This window comes from Lycorma delicatula, chromosome 4, assembly GCF_047948215.1.
Source record: "Lycorma delicatula isolate Av1 chromosome 4, ASM4794821v1, whole genome shotgun sequence".
Taxonomy (NCBI): Eukaryota; Metazoa; Arthropoda; class Insecta; order Hemiptera; family Fulgoridae; genus Lycorma; species Lycorma delicatula.
In genome coordinates, this window is record NC_134458.1 from 32,931,247 (window position 1) to 32,953,656 (window position 22,410).

The following is a 22,410-nucleotide window of genomic DNA, read 5'->3' on the forward strand; positions in this document are numbered from 1 at the left end:
GATTAGTCATTTAAAAAAAGTCAGTGGTATTAAATAATTTATATAGCTGATTGTTATGGACAAAAGCAGTAATATTTTTGATTTAGGATTGACAAATGTGTTAAGAAAATATAGAATGTTGTATGAGTGAGAGTGCCAAATTCACTGTCCTCACATCTCTATTGTATGTTTGGTGATGTCAGATGAAATGGTTAAAAAAGTTAAATAATTTACCTTTGGATAATAAGATAATTTATCCTTTGAATATATAGTGTGTATAAGAATTTGCTTGTAGTCTGAGTGGAAGATAAGGAAGGGCAAACTGAATTATAGAATATTCTTAAAAACAAAAAAAAACTTTCCAGTCAACAGGAAGAGACTTGGATGGATACAACTAACATCTACTGTAAGTGTAATGGAGGATGGGTCCCAAGTTAAATATTTCAGCGTAGGCCGAGTCTATAAATTAAAAAAAAATTGATCTAAAACTCAGTGAATTGTCAACCAATACAACTTTTTTTGAGGAAGATTAATTGTTAATTTGGATGGGCAATAGTTGCTTCCCATTGGGTCTGGTACAACTAGATTGTAGTTGCCTGCATTAACAAATAGGTGAGGGATAGTTAAGGTTCAGGTCAGGGAATTCACTTTTATACAGATTTGAATACTAGATCGTGGACACCGGTGTTCTTTGGTGGTTGGGTTTCAATTAACCACACATCTCAGGAATGGTCGACCTGAGACTGTACAAGACTACACTTCATTTACATTCATACATATCATCCTGTGAAGTTATATCTTACAGTGGTTCCAGTCTGAACAGAAAAAGAGAGAGGTCAGGGAATTCAAACTAATGAATATAGAACTAGTCCTATCGTTCAATAACAAATGATCAAAGATGGATAGAACTGCTATTCAAGAGCTTCAATTTATATTCCTGAGAAAGCCCCTAAGTGCTGGACAATAAAGTCACACTCCATGAGAACCTTACACTGGAATGGGTAAAAAAATCTTCAAGAACCTCTGGTAGGGTAAACATTTACTAAACTTACAGTTTGCTCCATTAAATGAGTGTATTTAGTAGTACTCCTAATTGCTAAAATAAAGGCAAAGAAAAAATATTTAGTTTATTATTATTTTTATACATTACATATCATATTAGAATTTATACATTACATATCGCTAGAAATAATAATTTGTAATCTTAATCTAGTGTTTATTTTGTGTTTTAATTATTTCATATTTTGCAAGCGTTTTGCACTGTACAAAACATAACCTTATTTTATTAATTGATTGGATTTTATTAATATCATCATAGTTCATCCTTTTTTTAAACTTATTAAAGCACTTTTTGGCAGATATAGCTGTATCATATTGTGCTGATGTTATTTATTTGAGATATTTATATTTTATGTGCCTTAAATGAGTTTGTTGATACTCGACTTTGAGAATTTAAGCCAAATAATGGTATATCAGATTTTCATTAATATTTTAAGCCAAATAATGGTATATCAGATTTTCATTAATATTAAATACAATAAAATCTGTATATTCAGGAATTATAATTATACAATTATAATTAATTGTATGTACGGATTAGTTGATTGTCATATCCATCATTGTGATCCTGTCCAATAGTTTTGTATTTAACAGATAGAATAAGTGCAACATGAATTTTCTCCAGGTTGAGAAGATAAAGTTCTGCCTACTTTAGGGTAACAGAATGAGCATACCACTGTAAAATATTAACCATATTCTTCAAACCCACCGGGTTGGTCTAGTGGTGAACGCATCTTCCCAAATCAGCTGATTTGGAAGTCGAGAGTTCCAGTGTTCAAGTCCTAGTAAAGCCAGCTATTTTTACACGGACTTGAATACTAGATCGTGGATACCCGTGTTCTTTGGTGGTTGGGTTTCAATTAACCACACATCTCAGGTATGGTCGAACTGAGACTGTACAAGACTACACTTCATTCACACTCATACATATCATCCTCTGAAGTATTATCTAAACGTTAGTTACCGGAGGCTAAACAGGAAAAAGAAAGAAAGAAAGAACCATATTCTTCAATATGACTAAAATAGATTAATGTTGTTAGGCTCTTTCATCTGATTTATAAGGACTAGTTACAGCTCTGCAATTTTCCATGAGGTTGATAGAATGTCTCCTGGTGATATTTTACTACATTAATTGCTTTATTAGCTTGATATAGTAGTTATGGGGAAAGCTTCAATAAATGGAGATGCAGCTGTTTTTGTAGAGTAAGACAGTCTAAATTTTTAAGTACAGCTACCAGCAATGTTTACTTGCGTAATAGTATTGTTTTAACTGTTCCACACTTCATTAATAACTACTCAAATTGTAGTATCACAAAATACTAGTCGTGCAGTGGTTGCCTTATCCCTTGAATGCATAATTCTTAAAAACCAAGATGAAACCTTAAGCCAAATCTTGTGATAATCTGATCGTTCCTTGCTAAATTGAATACTACACATTTCTAAGTTATTTAAAAATTATTAGATATGCAAACAAAGAAGTTATTTTTAGCTGGCAGTATTGCAGACATATATTCTTATAGATTTTAATTGGTTGGTTGTAATACAACCCAGAGAAAACACCATATGACATGAAAGCTATTTATAATCGTCGTATAAATTTAAATATTGCGCCTTGGACCGACATTGGGTTGCTTGAGCTTCGTAGCTAATAGCAATAGACTGCTTACTTAAGTCTACAATCGAAAACTATTAAAAAGTGGATGAATTTCTAAAAAAAATGATACAAAGAACGGAATCATCTGTTGATTACGTAAGAGTAATTTAACTATCTTTAGTAATGCAAAGAAAAAAATTTTGAAAAAGTCCTTGTAACACATTTTATCCATGTGTATATGTAATGTTTAATTCACATAGAATTTGAATTCTTAATAACGTAAGTAAAGTTTTTATAACCGATTATGCACTCAGTATTTTTAAAATAGTGCTTTTCTGATGAACGTTATGTGATAAAAATTTCCTTTAATATCACTCATTTTGTAAGCGGATTCTTCGTATATGAAAATATATAAACCAAGTTAACAGGAAAGTTACTACACCGCTGATTAGAGAAGTGTGTAAATGTAGTAAGTAGTACCTGTTTTACGGAATTGTTATGATTGCATATCAGGGCAATTTGCGAGAGAAGTTGGGTGAGGTGTTGTTAAGGTTAGTGTTATCTTAAAAGTTACATGGTTTATTATCGGATAATGCATTTTTTCCTGTAAGGTGGTTTGTTATTATAATAAATGTTATTATTTACATTTAGTTTTACCAGTCGGATATGTTAATGATTTTTGGATTTTACTTAAAGTAATGTAAAATCGCTCGTCTGCCTATTTAAAGTTTTTTTATTTATTTTGAAACAGAAATAATGCCCCTTATTTTATTTTAACATCTTGTTAAAGAACGTCTTGGTTTACTTCATTATTTTTTTTCTAAATTAAGTATTCCGTAAGTTTAATCGGGTCATCTTTTTCAAGATTAACCTCATTTTGTTTTTTTTTAAGCTGAACGTGGTTTTTATTTCGATTTTACGATTATTTTATGAATGGAATTTGTTTATCTTTGAAAATTTATACATTACATATCGCTAGAAATAATAATTTGTAATCTTAATCTAGTGTTTATTTTGTGTTTTAATTATTTCATATTTTGCAAGCGTTTTGCACTGTACAAAACATAACCTTATTTTATTAATTGATTGGATTTTATTAATATCATCATAGTTCATCCTTTTTTTAAACTTATTAAAGCACTTTTTGGCAGATATAGCTGTATCATATTGTGCTGATGTTATTTATTTGAGATATTTATATTTTATGTGCCTTAAATGAGTTTGTTGATACTCGACTTTGAGAATTTAAGCCAAATAATGGTATATCAGATTTTCATTAATATTAAATACAATAAAATCTGTATATTCAGGAAATATTACTTGTCTGTTTATCTATTTTCTTCCTTTAGAAATATCTTCTTTTTGACACGGATTATAAGTATTCATGCCATTACAGCTGACACTTTGCACAGAGTTTAGTTTAAATCTGCGTTAATTGTTTTCCTTTGTTAATTTGCCCAGGAATTGTATATTTCTTATTTAAATTTTACAAAATTAGTATTGTTTTAATTACTTTTAAGTAATAAAATAATCTACATTTACTAAATTGTTTATTTAATAATTATTTCATATACCACTGTGTATTACACATAGCAGAAATATTTTCTTTAATTGAAGCAAAGGCTTAACTTTAGAGGTGCCCTTCCAGTTTCAAACAGGATCATTAACATGTTTTACATATTAAAAATATAAGCATTATTGCTTATAATTATAGATATAAATTATAAATATAAGCTAACCAAACTTAACCTACGCTCGCTAACCTCGTGTTAATTATCCATTGGGCTGATCTAGTGGTGACTTGTCATTGCAAATCTGCTGATTTTGAAGTCGAGAGTTCTAAGGTTCAAATTCTAGTAAAGGCAGTTATTTTTATACGGATTTGAATACTAGATCAAGGATACCGATATTCTTTGGTGACTGGGTTTTAATTAACCACACATCTCAGGAATGGTTGACCTGAGGATGTACAAGACTACTCTTCACTTACATTCATACATATCACCCTCTGAAGTAATACCTTATGGTGGTTCTGGAGGCTAAAAAAAAAAAATAAAACCTGTTAATTAATTAAGGTTAGCGAGCAAACCGAGCGTAGGTTAAGTTTGGTTAAATTATATTTATAAAATAAATATAAATGGTTATATTGGGTGATATTAATAATAATTTTTAATGTTTTAAGTGCTTTTTTGTAGGTTTGAAACTAGAGAGGCACCTCTAAAGTTAAACTGAAGCAAATAACAAACATTTTATTGCACTACACAGCATAACACTTTAGTTTATAATGTAATGAACTTGTTACATTTCTATTTCTGTTTTAAACAAAATATCTAATCATAAAAAATCAGCGTAATTTGTTCAAATTAAATTAGTAGATTCTCCTTATAAAGGTAATATTTATCAGTTTTATTTGATTTAAAAAAAAAAATACTAATAATGCAGATGTACTTCCGTGCTTAATGCGTACTTGAGTATGCACTCAAATACTTTACAAATATTGTTGTCAGAATTGTTATCTTATTGTGCTTGATTTTATTTGCTCAGTTATTGTTATATATTTGCTTATCATCATTATTATTATTATTATTCTCCTGGGCAAGCCCAGTAAAAAGCATCTTGGCCGGCCCATAGGCAAGGCGCAGGAGCTTTAACTATTGTTCTGACGTGCATTGTATATGGTAACATGAACTATTGAAAACTATGGGTAAAATGTATGAATGAAAGATAAAATACCAGACATAACTATTTATGAACTGCCAGATGTTAACGGCCATTGTCCCCCGTTTGCAGCTCCATCTGATGATGATCAGGTGGCCCCTCAAGAACAGGCGTTATCTTATCGCTCGAGCTTGTGATGTACCGACAGACCAAGCGGCATGTATCCAGCAACACAGCCTTCTGCATTGGTCGGAACAGATTTGCTGGTGCTCCAACGGATCTTAATGAACCATGCAGAGAACGTGGAATCTCTCCCATCGCGCCCAAAACCACCAGGACCACTGTTACGCTCTCCTGGTCCCAAATCTCCCTGACTTGTTCTGCAAGATCCCTATACTTCACTAGTTTTTCCGTGTACTTCTTCACTATGTTGGTGGACAATGGGATTGTGACATCAATCGGGAAGGTGATCTTCGCCTGCTTCTTGGTCAGAACGATGTCTGGCCTATTATGCTCCACTGTCCTGTCCGTCAGAACAGTACGATCGTAGTACAGTTTATACTGATCGTCCTCTAATACAGGCTGAGGAGCATACTTAAAATACGGGACTGAAACGGAGAGGAGACCCATGTCCAAAGCGAGTCTCCGATGAAGTATCTTCGCCACGTTGTTATGTCGGACTGTATATTCCCTTGGAGCTAAAAACTGACACCCGCTAACGACATGTTCGATGGACTCGTTGGTCGATCCACAAAGACGGCACAGGTCAATGGTTACAGCAGGATCCTTGACGACATGCTTTCTGTAGCTGAGAGTGATGATGACCCTGTCCTGTATGGCAAATACAAGGCCCTCCATCTCAGCAAACAACTCGGCATATTCCAGCCAGGCCACAGACGCATCTCGATCAACCGCTTCATCCATAAGCGCCGCATAGTACCTCCCATGCAACTCCTTTGAACGCCACCTATCCATCTCATTATTATTATTATTATTCATATTTACCCTTAAGGACAGTGATTGAACTTGAATGTTTCATGATTATGCAATTCTAAATTTTTTTCTCCTTCCTTTTCTCTTTCCAAAATCTCTTCATTCTTTGACTGTGTTCCTGTTTCCTTTGTTCTTTCCACTTTGCTTCTCTTTTCTTTCACTTCAAATTTTGTGTTCATAGTTTTGTTTCTAATTTTTCTTCTTTCTGCTATCATTTCCCCGTTGATCCCTGTTTGTCTTAGGTCCTCATCTATTTCATGATGCCAATTGGTTTTTCAGATTGAGTCATTACTACATCAAAACGATATATTCTCTTCATGAATCTGTTGTTCATTAGCTGTTTGTGCCCATAGAATGTAAGTCTGTTTTCTGATCATGTCTCTGAGTGTCTGTTCGTTCATATAATTCTTTGGTTGATTTCCTCATCCATATGCCATCTCTATGTACTGCTCCAAACATTTTTCTAAGTATTTTCTGTTCTGTTTCTGTGATGCCTGATGCTCCAATTGTGGTAGTTTCTGATGTTTACAGTACTTTTGGTAGCATAAATCTCTTGTAGTGTCTGAGTTTTGCCTGACTATGCACTTGTATACTTTGTTATAGTGCGACCATGTGAGAATTTCTGCTTTCTGAAATTTTTCTGTTCTTTCCATGTTGGATGTCATGTTTGATCCTTCCATTTATATATATTCCCCTAGGTACTTGAATTTTTTGACTCTCTTTGTTTCTGTATTTTGTGCATGTGGTTTTTGTGTTGCTTTTCCATGTACTGTGTTTTCTCGTATGATATATTTCAACCCTGTTTTGGCAATGATTTCATGTAAGTGTTACAGTATTTCTTGTGCTTCCTTTCTATTGTTACTGAATATTGTCAGATCATCTGTAAATGCTAGGCATCTGATGATGGTTTTGGTATCTTGTGTTCTTCCTAGATGTATCTCCTTGACATATTTTCCTCACTGTTTGATAATTTTGTCCAAGTCCACGTTGAATTTGCTTCATCATTATTATTTATATTTATTAATATTAACTATGTGTTGTGGCTCGTATGTGAGAATGCATTTCTGCTAGGGCTAGAAAAGGGCTGTGGGAGAGTATAATGTGCGGTACAATTGTTATGTCTTTGCAAAAACGTGTACTGTACTCTGATGTTATTATTGGTGACAAGGGACTCGTACTATAATTCAATTAAACATAGTTACATTATTTTTATCACACTAACTAAATAAATTATTTTCATTATTATTCAGTTGTCATATTAAAGAATTAATTAGTTTTAGCAACTGTTGCAAACTATTATGTTCTGTATAACAGTTTATAAGCAGTTCTGTTGTATTTATCTGTAAAGATGATTATTCCTAGCCACAGTTTGTTTACTTTGTTTTAGTATAAATGAGTGCATCCATTTTGTTTGCTCTGTATTGTAAGAGCCATTTTTATCTGTTAATAGTATTGGTTAATTTTTTAGTGATTCTTATTCTTAATTATAGAATAATAATTCTTAATATAGTATCTCTATAGATGGTGCTGTGTTTAAAGTCTGAAGTTATGAATAATGAGTAGTCTATAACATGTTTACCAGAATTGAAATTTTGTGTGTATGGTTATCATCTAGTTTAGGTACAACTGGTAAAATATTAAGTGGGTAGACTCCGGTATTAATTTACAATGTTCAAAAGTTTACAGAAGTTAAGTGTTATATCTTTAAGTGAAGCACATCAAAGGACCGCTGCAGGACTAGGTGTTTCTGTTTGTACTATTCCAATCTTAAAAAGGGTTTCAAGTGTGTTTCCTTAACATTCAGTGTTAACACATCCAAAAAGTAAAAATTATCATTTCTCACATTGATTAAACATAGCAATGTCCTTTGTTTCCTGCTTTACTTCTCTCTTTGGACGTAAATTTGTTCAAATTGATTTGGCTAAGGTGTTACATTAATTCAACCGATGTTTCTTATGAATTTACTGATGCTTGGTTTTAAAATTCAGTACAAGTTTTCAGGATAAAAATAGGCTGTTAAATCTTTGTTGCTAGTAACTATGATTTGTGTGGACCAAATTTTAATAAATTAAAAATTCCAATTTCCATGGTTTTTATTTGCTAATGTGCTAGCTCAACATAAAATTTGCTATTATTTCCTAAAACGTAACGCTGTTCACTTTGTCAAATCAGACAACAGGATTACTTTCACACAACACTATAATATTTCAACCTGTTTATGAGAAGGGACCAGTGAAAAATATTTTTCTGCAATTTATTTAAAATTGAATTAAAATATTCTCTTTTACAGAAACAATATTACTCTTTTGGTAAGCTGTTAAACAATACTAGTTAGATAAACGTACATTTTCTGCACACCTTTTGATACTTACTTTTAAATATACAATTAAATATTATTATTTAAAACCTTCAAAATTGTTTTTTTTATTATGTTCTGTTTTTATTTATTTTCATCATATAGAAGCATCACCATTATTTTTACTTATTAATTTGAATTATAATCACTTCTCATTTTTATTCATTAATTTTGATCTACTATATTTTGTGTAAATTTTATATTATACAGTTTTTATTGTTCTTGTAATTTTATAAATTTTTAGATTTTCTTGTTTATTTACAAATTTATTTCTACATATAACTTTTGTTTCTTGTTAAAGGTAGTATGATGCACTAGTGTTTAATTGAGTAAAGATGATGGGCGAGATTGCAGGGTCTGCCAGTTTCCTTCACTTGGGGGACATTGTCTCTCTTTTTGCTGAAGGAAACGTGTGTGGATTTCTTAGCACACTTGGGTAAGTTACTTAATAAATAGCTGCTTACATGTAATATATATACTTCTATGTACTACTTTATATTATTTTGTAATACTTTGTAATTTATTATTATTATAATTTTTTCATTGTTTTTTAAATATATATATATATATATATATATAATTTTTTTTGTTTGTACTTATTTGTTGTAGTGGCTACTAACATCTTTTCTAATTGAATTTATGGTATATATTTTTAGCTGCACATTAAATATTTAATGCGCAAATATTAAATATTATTAATTTTTTTTGTCTTCAGTCATTTGACTGATTTGATGCAGCTATCCAAGATTCCCTATCTAGTGTCAGTCGTTTCATTTCGGTATCTCACCTACATCCTACATTCCTAACAATTTGTTTTAAATATTCCCAACTTTGCCTGCCTGCACAATTTTTCCCTTCTATCTGTCCTTCCAATATTAAAGCGACTATTCCAGGATGCCTTAATATGTGGCCTATAAGTCTGTTTCTTCTTTTAACTTTATTTTTCCAAATGCTACTTTTTTCATCAGTTTGCCGTAACAGCTCTTCATTTGTCACTTTATCCTCCCACCTGATTTTTAACATTCTCCTACGCACCACATTTCAAAAGCTTCTAATCTTTTTTTCTCAGGTACACCAATCATCCAAGTTTCACTTCCATATAAAGCTACTCTCTAAATACATACTTTCAAAAATGTTTTGCTGACATTTAAATTAATTTTTGATGTAAACAAATTATATTTCTGAATGAAAACTTGTTTTGCCTGTGCTATTTGGCATTTTATATCGCTCCTGCTTCGTCCATCTTTAGTAATTCTACTTCCCAAATAACAAAATTCTTCTACCTCCATAATATTTTTTCTTCTTATTTTTATATTCAGTGGTTTATCTACATTATTTCTACTACATTTCATTACTTTCATTTTGTTCTCGTTTATTTTCATGCGGTAGATCTTGCATAGGATTTTATCCATGCTGTTCATTGTTTCTTCTAAATCTTTTTTACTCTCAGCTAGAATTACTATATCATCAGAAAATCATAGCATCTTTATCTTTTCACCTTGGACTGTTATTCTGTATCGAAATTGTTCTTTAATATCATTAGCTGCTAGTTCTATATAAAGACTAAAAAGTAATAGGGATAGGGAACATCCTTGTCAGACTCCCTTTTTTATTTCAGCTTCTTTCTTATGTTCTTCAATTATTATTGTTACAGTTTGGTTCCTGTAAATGTTAGCAATTGTTCTATCTCTGTACTTGAACCCTAGTTTTTTAAAATGCTGACCATTTTATTCCAGTCTACGTTATCAAATGCCTTTTCTAGGTCTACAAATGCCAAGTATGTTGGTTTGTTTTTCTTTAATCTTCCTTCTACTATTAATCTGAGCGCCAAAATTGCTTCCCTTGTCCCTGTTCTTTTCCTGAAACCAAATTGGTCTTCTCTTAATACTTCTTCCACTCTCCTCTCAATTTTTCTATACAGAATTCTAGATAAGATTTTTGATGCATGGCTAGTTAAGCTAATTGTTCTGTATTCTTCACATTTATCTGCTCCTGCTTTCTTTGGAATCATGACTATAACACTCTTTTTGAAGTCTGATAGAACTGTCCCTTTTTCATAAGTATTACACACCAGTTTGTATAATCTATCAATCGCTTCCTCACTTGCACTGCACAGTAATTCTACAGGTATTCCTTCTATTCCAGGAGCTTTTCTGCCATTCAAATCTTTTAATGCTCTCTTAAATTCAGATGTCAGTATTGTTTCTCCCCTTCCATTCTCTTTGATTTCCTCTTCTTCCTCCATAACACCTTTTTCTAATTCATTTCCTCTGTATAACTCTTCAATATATTCCACCCGCCTATCGACTTTACCTTTCGTATATAATACGAAAGGTATATCTTATATATACCTTAAATAAGATTAAGGCATATCTTATATGCGAAAGATATATTATTATATATCTGTGTACCATCTTTGTTTAACACATTATTAGATTTTAATTTATATACCCCAAAATTTTCCAACTTTCCTCTATGCTCCATCTATTTTACCAATGTTCATTTCTCTTTCCACTTCTGAACACTTTTCTCTAATCCACTCTTCTTTTTCTATTTTGAACTTCCTGTTTATAGTATTTCTTAATTGTCTATAGTTCCCTTTACTTTCTTCATCACTAGCATTCTTATATTTTCTACGTCCATCCATCAGCTGCAATATTTCGTTTGAAATCCAAGGTTTTCTAGCAGATCTCTTTGTTCCGCCTAAGTTTGCTTCTGCTGATTTAAGAATTTCCTTTTTAATATTCTCCCATTCTTCTTCTACATTTTCTACCTTTTCATTTTCACTCAGACCTCTTGTGATGTCCTCCTCAAAAATCTTCTTTACCTCCTTTTCCTCAAGCTTCTCTAAATTCCACCGATTCATCTGACACCTTTTCTTCAGGTTTTTAAACCCCAATCTACATTTCATTAACAGTAAATTATGGTCGCTATCAATGTCTGCTCATGGGTAAGTTTTGCAGTTGACGAGTTGATTTCTAAATCTTTGCTTAACCATGATATAATCTATCTGATACCTTGCAGTATCAGCTGGATTTTTCCATGTGTACATTCTTCTATTATGATTTTTAAACTAGGTGTTGGCAATTACTAAATTTTACTTTGTGCAATCCCCTCTTTCATTCCTTTTGCTCAGCTCATATTCACCCACATTTTTTTTCTTCTTTGCCTTTTCTAGTGCTTGCAATAAATGTTATTAATATGTGCAAATGTGATAAAAAAATATAGCATACATTCTGTTTTAATATTTATTTATTTGTTTAATAACATTTATTTTTTTGGTTGATATTGACAACAAAAGTTTTGACAATTAAAATTTTTTGGAAGCCTTAAAGAAATGTTTTTATAAATTCCTTGAAAAATAACTTAACGCCTACTTTAAGTCTTCAAACAAGATAAGAGGTGATTTCTCAATATGATGGGGTACCTCACTTTTATTTAGCATATTATAAATTATTCAAATAATATTATTTAAACAATTGGAATTGTCATGGGATTAGTTAATTGGTCTTAAAAGTCATCTGATATAATTACATGTCCCAGACTACTTATTATTGATTTATTTCCTCTATTTATGCCAACTTATTACAATTTTAGGGCATGGAAAAAAATCACCCATAGATTTTAGGCAGAGTGGTTATGGGTGATATTTTGAACGTTTTCTGAAATTGTCACTTTGTAACAGTAGCTAATTTTTTTAATTTATTGTATCTGATTAATTTTATTTCTCACAATTCTTTTATTCTTCACAAATTGTAGTGGTGCAAAGTTCATAAGCCTACTTGCATCTTAAAAAAATGAATTTTTAGGGGTTAAAATTTGTTTCTTTCACTTTATTTATATGAATTGTTTGATAATTTAATTTTATTCATTTTTTAGTAGGATTATATTATTTGTGTTTGTTGAAATTCCTAGGGTCTTTTTTCCAATAGACTTGTAATTTTGTTGAGAAATTGAAATTGTAGGTTTTTGACTATCTTATCCGAATTTCCTGCTCAGTTTGTGGCTAGTAATTATGTTATAATATATTTACATTTAAAAGAAAATTGAAGAAATTTTTTTGCAGAATTTATATTTGCAAAATTTGAATCCTTGTAGCATTTCCATGCTAATATCTGGATGTATATTTCAGTAGTTGGAACTTGAAATCAAAAAACTTACAGATCTTTAAGAAAATTTTTCATAATTTCAAGTATTTACAAGTATTTATTTAAGTCTATTACACTTTGAGAAATGAGTTAGATCATGATAATGAAAGGCTAAAATATTAACCGAGAACCCAAACTGGGAAATTCATAAATGAATAAAAAATGACATAAAAACATCTACCCTTTTATTTTTATATATATTTTTTTGCATGATTTGGTTTTTTGCTGCTATTTTAAAACAAGTTTAATGTTACAGTATTTCCCCTTGTATTAATTTCTTCAGCTTAATTTTCCTATTTTTTATACCCTCATAGCAGCATTTAGTACAAAGTTTTCTAACTGAATCTATCTTGAGCTGTAAAATAAAACTACAAATTTTGTCTAATTTAACATTTATTTCACAAAATATAAACTATAAATTATTTTGTAAAATAAAACTAAAAATTTTGTGAATTTGTCTTCAGCATATAATCTGAATCGATCAAGTTGCCCAATGTGTTACACACTTATTGTGTATAATTTCTACAACACGTGAAAGTGGTCCAGTATCCATGTGAGGTTTAGATTTTACCTGTCAGCTGTTTTGGTTGATTCAAGGCTTCGCACTTAAAAAATTTCATTTTTAGTGTCATCTTGAAGGAGAAAGATAAGAATAACAAAGAGTAACTTTAAAGATAATGTTTAAAGTTTTTTAATATTGAGTTCTATCCTTTTTGTAGTTACTTAAAATTCTTTTATGAGTTATGAGAAGTTTGAACAAAAAATATTTTAGTTAAATTTCATTTTTTTTGGTAATTTTCATTGTTTCTAGTTTTGAGTTTTTAAACTTTGTATATATATTTTTTTATAGGCTTGTTGATGATCGGACTGTTGTGTGTCCTGAAGCAGGTGATTTAGGAAACCCTCCTAAAAAATTTAGAGGTATGTTATGATATAAATTTTATAAAAGAAGAAAAAAATAATTATAATTATTTAATTTGTAACATATCTATAAAATTAAATTAAACACATGTAATAAATTACTATTTTGTCTAATAATATATGTTTTAGTTTTTCCTACAAAGTCTTTAGAAGTTAGCATACATTTATGTATAAAAAAATAAGAATGTAAAAGTTCACATAAAAGAAACTACAATTATTAACTAAAACCACAATATATTAACTAACATCACAAGGCATGCATGATAAAATGATTGCCAATTACTGAGAATGTTTTTTAACATCCAAAATTTAATTAATTATAATTAAATATTAATGATGAAGTAAGACGTAAAGTGCATCAAATATGATATGAGATTAAAACTGAAAAAAATGTCACTGCTGATGCATATCAAAATATGATTTAGCAAAACATTAATAAAGATTTCAAACAATCTTTTATTAGTATTGATATTTTTAATATACTGCTCTGTTTTGATTATATAACAAACTTAACTGTAAGCTTCTTGGATCTAGTGCTTAAAATTATGTTCAATTTCTAATTATTTCTCCTCTTGAGCATTTTATGTCTCTCTTAATTTATATATGTAATAATTTAATTTTTTGTTTTAACATTATCATTTAATTTTTTCTGATATGTTGCAGAAAAAAAAATTTTTCTTTTATCACAAGATTGTGTTGTTTGTAATTTTTTAGGACTTATTTTCTATTTTTCCCGCCTGCATTGTTACCTTAGTCTATAGTGTTTTTTGTAGCTTTGCTTGTGAATGTCATAAAACCATGGGTTATTGTTTATGTAGATGATTGTTTATACTCGTATATGATATTGTAGTATCATGTAACAGTTTGGTTTAATTGAGGTATTTATTTGTTACCTCAGTTTTAGTTGATACTTAATAAAGAAAAACTGTGTTAATTTCATACTGTTTTGTGCATAGTTATTTTGTGTGAAATAAAATTATTGAAGGATTTCAGTAAAATATTTTTTCATATTTTTTTGTCTTTATTTTGTTCCGTTATGGATGGCATAGGATGAGTTCACTGTGGTTTTATTTGAGTCGACATGAGAATTTTTTCATGTCATTTTGCAGAACGGTGGTATTATTTGTATGTGTGTGTGGAAGTTAATCTGTTTAAATATCCCCAATAAGTTTACCATCGTTTGAAATGTAAGGCCTATATTGATGGATATATTCTAGAATTAAAGGATAGGGTGGCCAGCTGAGTGGTTGGTGTACAGTTGTTGGATTAAATTGTTTGTGATTAAATGTAATTCTACCGCATAGTGACTGACAATTTACTATAGTTTGGTAAATTAAAAGAAAAATCCTGAGTTTGAACTTATCTCGTACATTTGTAATACAAAATTTCCAAAAACGTATTAGACCTTTTTTACCTTCAAAGCCTTATCTATTATACATTATTTTATTAAGAACTCATTTAAATAAGAAACTGGTAGTTTTTATTTTTATTACAATGTATTAAAACAACTTTTTTTATTTCCTGTATAGATGTGTGTGATTTTATGTTCACAACATAAAATAACTCTAAAATAATATAAATGACCTATGTTATAATTTAGACTTTTATTTTTACCCATTTTCAGGACATTTTGTTCAATACTTGTATTTGGGTTAAATTGCACCTTTAAAAAAAGGCATATGTTGTCTGTGTCTCCACATGTCATATCAAAATATTCTTTTTGTCCAATAGACAATTTAGAAGAGAGATCTAAAAGATGTAATTGACTGTAAAATTAGAATTATGTTTTATCAAGAAAATGGAAAATATAATTTGAAAACCTTTGTGTAGATTCTGAAATCTGTTTACATGTGACAGAGTCAAGTACACTCTAGGACAGTGTAAACGTAATAAAACATCCTTGTGTGTTTACAAAGAATCACTAATATTATATGAGCATTGTCAGGCAGTGACTTTACCCAGAATGAAAATGTGCGATGCTGTTGTTCTGACCTAAGCAGTTGATTTTAAATAAAATTATTTTTATTGAGTTTTCTATTTCTTTTCAACCATTAGTCTAGATTTATAAATGAAGTCCAAATTTATATCTCTGAGATAATACTGTTAACTGAGAAAAAAAATGCTGTTATGATGTATGCGGATGGGGATACCAAATTCGTTTGAAAGGTCGTCTACCAAAGCTCAGGTAATGGTCTAAATGACTTGAAATATGTAGGAGAATAATTTTGCCCGTACTAATATTTTGACTTATTGAAGTAAAATTGCAGTGCTATATAGTGGCACAATGTTGTTGCTTATAGCTAATTTATTATGAGAAACATTGTTACAGTAGAGTGATTGCAATTTTTTTTAAAACTAAAATTTGTTATTATTTTACTATTTTCTGAAGAGTTTAGTACCTGTGTACTAAAATTATAAGTACATGTAAAGAGCAATCAAAAGAAAAAAAGACAAAAAGTGCTGCAAGAAGTGGGGAGAAACCCAAAAATAATGGGAATGGTATTGTGGATGGGGCAAGATTGTAGTTTGTCTTTCTGTCTTGGTAGAACCCTTTTGAGCCAGTACGAGGTGAAGCCATCCCAAGTGGTATTACAGAAGCACGGAAAAAATCTGTGAAGCCATCAATGAATCGACAATTTTGCCAGGAAGTTCTCAAAAGGACATATGTTTCTATGAAAAAAAAACAATCGGAATTGTGGTGAACATGTGACTGGTTTTTCCATCACAACACCCCTGCTCACATTGTGGCTTGCTGTGCAGCAGTTTTTACAAAGAAATGAATAACCTAGACCCATCCTCCATATTTGCCTGATCTCGACTTCTTTTTATTTTCAAGGATGAAAAGGGACCTCAAGGTAAAGATTTGGCATGATAGAATAGGTGAAACAAAAAACCAGCTTATGCCTTGAAAGTCATAGTAAGTAAAGAGTTTAAAAATCGTTTTGAGCTATGGAATAAACATTTGTACTGGATGTAATAGAGAGTAGTCTGAAAGGTGATTGTATTTTCAAAATATAAAAATAAACGTACAATTTAAAAAAAAAAAATTCCTGTTATTTTTGGGTGCCCCTTGTTTATTCTATGCTGTAGGAAATATAGAAGGCTACATAGAGAATCAAATTAACTGGATCAGACAAAGAATTTTAACTGAAATGAATTACCTGTAGTAATTGTATATTATTGCAATGTATATTTTTATAAAAAAAAAGATTGAAATTTTGACAGATATCATTGTAAACAGAAATGTACATTGTACAAAATGCATATTGATACATTTTGGTAGGGCAGGAAATGAGTCAAATAAACATAAGCATTTTCTTTTTTACCAGATTCTTCAAAAAAGTGGCCTCTATCTGTTCACAATCACAGCAACTAATGAAACAAGAAAACTTAGTTTGGGTTACCAAGGTTTGTTGTGTGTAAAATTTTAATCCTTTGGAGGACCAGATCTTTTTTGGAAATTGTTGAAAGAAATTGCATGTTTATATTGTTGGTAAAAAAACTGTAGTGCCTTATGGTGACTATTTGTAAAGTTGTATTAAAAAAGTTTTTAAATTTTCTATTACCAATATTTTTTAGCAGTTTTTGTTTTAATTGTAAGAAAAATTTTTGAAAATTGTAAGAAAATTGTTATCAACTGGAATTGTTTTTTGGGTCATATCTTATTTGAAAAATTTCCTAAAGATTAAAGAACCCGAAAACAGAAATAAAAAACCAAAAATATGAGTTTGAAGTCTCTTGACTCAAAATCAAGAAACAGTTTTACTATGGGATTCATGATTTTAGAATTTCTGTCCTGTTCTGTGTTAAACCTGAAAATTACATGATTTTTGGCAAGAAATTGATAAATTTTAGTCAAATTTGTAAAATTAAGTTTTTTAGAACTGTTGGTACACAAATCACTGTCAGATTGAACATTCCTAAGTTTCTGATCAATTTCACTCAGTGTTCAAAGTACACCACTCATTTTGCATATTATAGCAACTCTCTAATTAGTATTGTCAGAAAAAAGAAAACAAAACACTTAGATTAAGAAGTAAGTATAATGTTATGATCCGAATGTCACAACTAAAAACAATGATAAACGCACAATCTTCTTGGTTCATCTATGTACTATGCAACACACCAATAAATACAGTATTGTAAAAAACTAAATAAATAAATTAAAGCATTTTTTCACTCTGAATGAACTATGATTTCACGGCCAACTCAGAACAATAACAAACTAACAATATTTATATATTATACAACGAACACAATTAAATGTTCTCTAAAAATAAAAACATAAACAGTCGTTAAGTTCAAAATAATAATTATTTTTATTTATTATCCAAATATTAATTGCAATGTCACATGTGACTTTGAACAATAGCAAATATAACATCTATCATTAGCGGACTGCCATGATAACCAAACATATGATTGGTACAAATGTCATTTTGAAACTGATGAAATTTCGCCAAATTGTCTTTCTCACATAAAATGAGGTTGATGAAAAATCATTTGGTCTTTTTAGCATAAAACTGAACCCGAAAAAAAATTGTCAACAAAGAATATGCTTTAATTTTGTAACAGTGTAACTTCTTTCTGTTTTTTTTTTTTTTTTTTTTTTTTTTTTTGTTAAATAATATTTCAAACTTGGGTAATTTTTTCAGTAACCAAACAATATGCTATATGGCAAAAATATCTAATTTTTCAGAAAAATGTTCAAAACATGGAAGTAACATCAAAATCACAATATCTAGCTAGTATTGTTTTTATATTGGCTAGTATCAATGATATAATAAATACATTTTTATCTAAATATAGTTAATACAATTTCTCTCTTGATGAAAAATGTCAGTAAAAATATTTAATAAATATTAACTGTATAACAATTTTTTTCAGATTGCCTTTTTAAAATATGTCCTATGAATAGATATTCTGCTCAGAAACAATTTTGGAAAGCTGCTAAACAAAATGCTAGTTCAACGACTGACGCTGTGCTTCTTAAACGATTGCATGTAAGTTTGTAAAATAGACATTGGTTGTATTCCAGTTATAGCTTTTTATGAACTTACTTTTTCCGCTCAACAGTTTAAAATAGATTTTGGTTTTTTAACTGTGTTTTTACGTATCTCTACATCAAAAATTTTTTGTTATAGGAATTAATGTAATTATCACATGAATTTTTTATTAAAAGTACTAGCTTAATTTAATGATTACATCTGTGTACTTCCTTGTTTTAGCATGCTGCTGAAATTGAAAAGAAACAAAATGAGACTGAAAATAAAAAATTACTCGGGACTATTGTACAGTATGGTAGTGTTATTCAGGTAAATATTTTAAGATTAAATTCTACATTAGTGTTGTAAACTGATCTATTAGATGTAGGTTGCGGTCTGCACCAACTTATACTTATTTATAAATGACTGATAAATGCTTGCTGTATTTATGTTTACTTATTTGTAAATAAGTTTTACTTTAAAAAATAGCTAAGCGCTTAGTTCACAGAGGGAAGGGTAAAAATGTTGAGAGAGAGCCAGTAGTTCCTCTCCTAACTAGAAGAGAGTCAGGTAACAGTGTTGTTGGACAGTGGTACATCAGTTTCCATTTTTTAGTCGAGGAGGTGAAGTGTGATTCTGTATGTTTTAAAAGTTTGTGTAAAATTATAGTGATTTAAGATTGTTATTTTTTTTAATTCATATGTTTTTCAAACTTAGTGGTTGTAAAGTTAAATATAAAAAAATTAGTCGTTGGCAGGAAACTTAAAATAATTGAAAAGTTTAAGGAAGGTGAGTCAAGGGATAATCTCGCTACTGAATTCAGTGTAGGAGAATATAAGAAAAAAAACAAACTACGAATTGGATTTTCTGCTAAATGCAATTGTTCATCTTAAAACCAAAAATGTTTGATTACAAAAACGTATATGAAACCATGTTATAATGTTTTAATAAAATTCATGCCAGAGGTATTCAGGTTGATGTCCAGACTGATTTGTTTTGTGCAAACAAGAATGTTTATGCAACACTTGGACTTAGCAGGTGATTCTAAAACTTCTTCAGGCTGAATTACCTGTTTTAAAATTTTTTATGCCATTTGGGAATTGGCTATTCAGTAAGAAAATTTTAATGTTGACAAAAAATCTGCAAATAACATTCATAAATTAGTTTCTTGATCGTAGGCAGATATATAATGCTGATGAAACTGGTTCATATTCAGAGTGTTTAGCATCTTTTGAAAGAAAGAGTAATAGTCATGATCTATTCTAGTGCAACAGAGAAACACAGATTAGAATTACTGGTGGTCAAGAAATGTTGAACCCCATGGTGTTTTAAAAATTAAGACAAATTTAAGTGTACTGTTGAATTTTTGTTATAAAAAATCAGCTTAGATTAACAGTGAAATATCTAAGGATGTTAACCGTTTTGTTAAAGAATTGACAACTTACTTAACTGAGTTGTCACTAATTGTTAAAGCTGTGCTGCTGATAGAAAATACAGCCTCTCGACCTAATGAAAATAAAGTTAAGTGTAATGATATTTTATTAAGTTTCTCCCAACAAATGTATCATCAGTAACAGATTCAGCCTATGGACTACAGCATTATTGTGGAAGTAAAAAAAAAATTACTGATTGTTTCTTTTTCATCCAATTTTCAAGGGAATTATTGGAATAAAATTTTTAAAGAATTTATTTATTTTATATCCCTTATCATAAAAAAATATAGGATATTGTGATGGCTGTAATGTTTAATTGATCACAGAGATTTTATTAAGTTAGGCACAAGACAATATATCTGTTTCAAAAAGAATGAAATTTGAAAAGCTGAGTGAGATAACCTTGCTGAAATAGAGTTGTTATTAAGCAAATTTACAATGATGCAATGGTGTGGAAGACAGTGATGTAATTGAGTGGCACCAGGTCATTAGCAAGGGTTAACGTTACTGGCAAAAAAAGTGATGAATATATTGGCTAGTAATACTTCAATACCCTTTTATCATATGATGAAAATTTTAGTGAATATTTATTGACAGTTACCATTTATTTAAGAATTTTACAATAAATTATCCTAAAAAATGAGTGATCCTTTCAGAAATAGTTAAAAATGTAGTAATATTTTTAATAAAGCATAATATATTTTTTATATTTTTACTTTACCATAGTTAATTTATTTATTAATAACTTTTCCTCCTTTTATAAAAAAGACATGGGAAATGCTGTGTATATTTGTATAATTACTTTTTAACACACTCAGTGTTGATGACACAACAGCGCCGTCATAGGTGGGGAATTGCTCCATGTACATGACACCACCTATGCATTAAGGGTAAGGCATTCTTTTATTCTCTCCTACACTTTGTCAGTATCAAGTAAGGGTTTTTTTGTTGCGTATTAACCCAGAGAAATGATTCTTTGGTTTGGTTGTGGAGTTTGTTTTTACTTTTTTGTTTTATACGCATACATCGTTGTTCAACATAAATCATTTTTTTGCAACTTCTTGGGAGGTTATTTTACAGAAAATCAGGTTAGTAGAATTCTTTTTAAATTATATTTGCTTTTTTTTTATTAATCTATTTAAAAAATGCTTATTACTAACAAAAAATATTTAGAAAATTTTTCTCTCTTTTAAAAATTCTTTGAGACTAAATGAAAAAAAAAAAATACTTATTACTTTACTTATACTTATTTTTTTAGTATTCCAATTTTATAATATTAAAGTATAAAAAAGCCTAGTTTATGTTTTAAAATATGCAATCCGTAGTTATGAAATTTGCTTGTTATGTGATTTTTTTTTAGGCCCTAATTCATAACTCCCAACTTTCCATTTTATCTCGAAAAAAATTTTGCTAAAAGTGTAACACAATATGCCTTTATTTTTTTATGGTTTTAATGTTTAAATTTTCATTTCGTATTGAAATATATGTATAATTATTTTCTGATTGGTTTAGTTTTTCTTTACGTATGAGAACTTTTTAAAATTATAAATTAAATTAAATTTAATTTAATTAAAAAGTGGATGATATTATTACCATGCTAAAAATGCTTATAATTTTGTAATATCAATATTGCAACTTTTTAGTGTAGTTTTTTTTTTAATTGTTTTAGAATAGAATCGAAGTTTTTCACTTCTATAACCAGCAGCTTGCATAAAAGAAAACTAAACAAAATTAATCTGAAGAACTGGGGCATATGTTAGATTAGTAATTACTTCTTTCAGCAATACTTTTAACAACTATTTCTTTCAAAATATGTTTTATAATTTAAATATTTAATGTGAGGTTATCCTTAGAATTTAAATATTTAAAAATAATAAAGTCTTTTAAACATTTTGTAGTAAAGGCTATATTTTTTGACAACCTGAAAAATAATTGTTAGAATATAGTAAATTAATTTACCATTTTTACAATAAAATACAGGCTACTTATGACAAACTTTATTAGTCAGTCTTATTTTTGTCAATTGTTCTAATCTTCATGAACTGTAATTTTTATTATCATAGTTATATGTTCTAATAAAAGCTATCTTCTCATAATGGTACACATATCTATTGTAAAAGATGAAAATTGATTACCATTTATTTATCTTCTAATATTTTTTAAATTTTTATTGCAAATCAGAAAACTGTTAGAAAAGAAAAAAAAATCAGTGTAAAAAGTAGAAAATCTTTTTAGGAAGTTACCTATATATTATAATTTCAGTAAATTATAACCTAAATAGATT

At 29.4% G+C, this 22,410-nt stretch overlaps 1 protein-coding gene across 8 annotated transcripts in view; it reads left to right on the forward strand.

Annotated features, from left to right (window-relative positions):
* Positions 1-2,892: 2,892 nt before the first annotated feature.
* Itpr (Inositol 1,4,5,-trisphosphate receptor) overlaps positions 2,893-22,410 on the forward strand; it is a 256,216-nt gene continuing 236,698 nt past the window's right edge. For 4 of the 8 annotated variants that reach the window (XM_075362616.1, XM_075362622.1, XM_075362621.1 and 1 more), the window contains exons 1-5: positions 3,055-3,183; positions 8,941-9,075; positions 13,638-13,708; positions 18,596-18,711; positions 18,937-19,023. In XM_075362616.1, the coding sequence (XP_075218731.1) occupies positions 8,975-9,075; positions 13,638-13,708; positions 18,596-18,711; positions 18,937-19,023 (375 nt within the window). In that variant the 5' untranslated portion in view covers positions 3,055-3,183; positions 8,941-8,974. The other 4 variants (XM_075362620.1, XM_075362617.1, XM_075362618.1 and 1 more) reach the window with 4 other exon arrangements.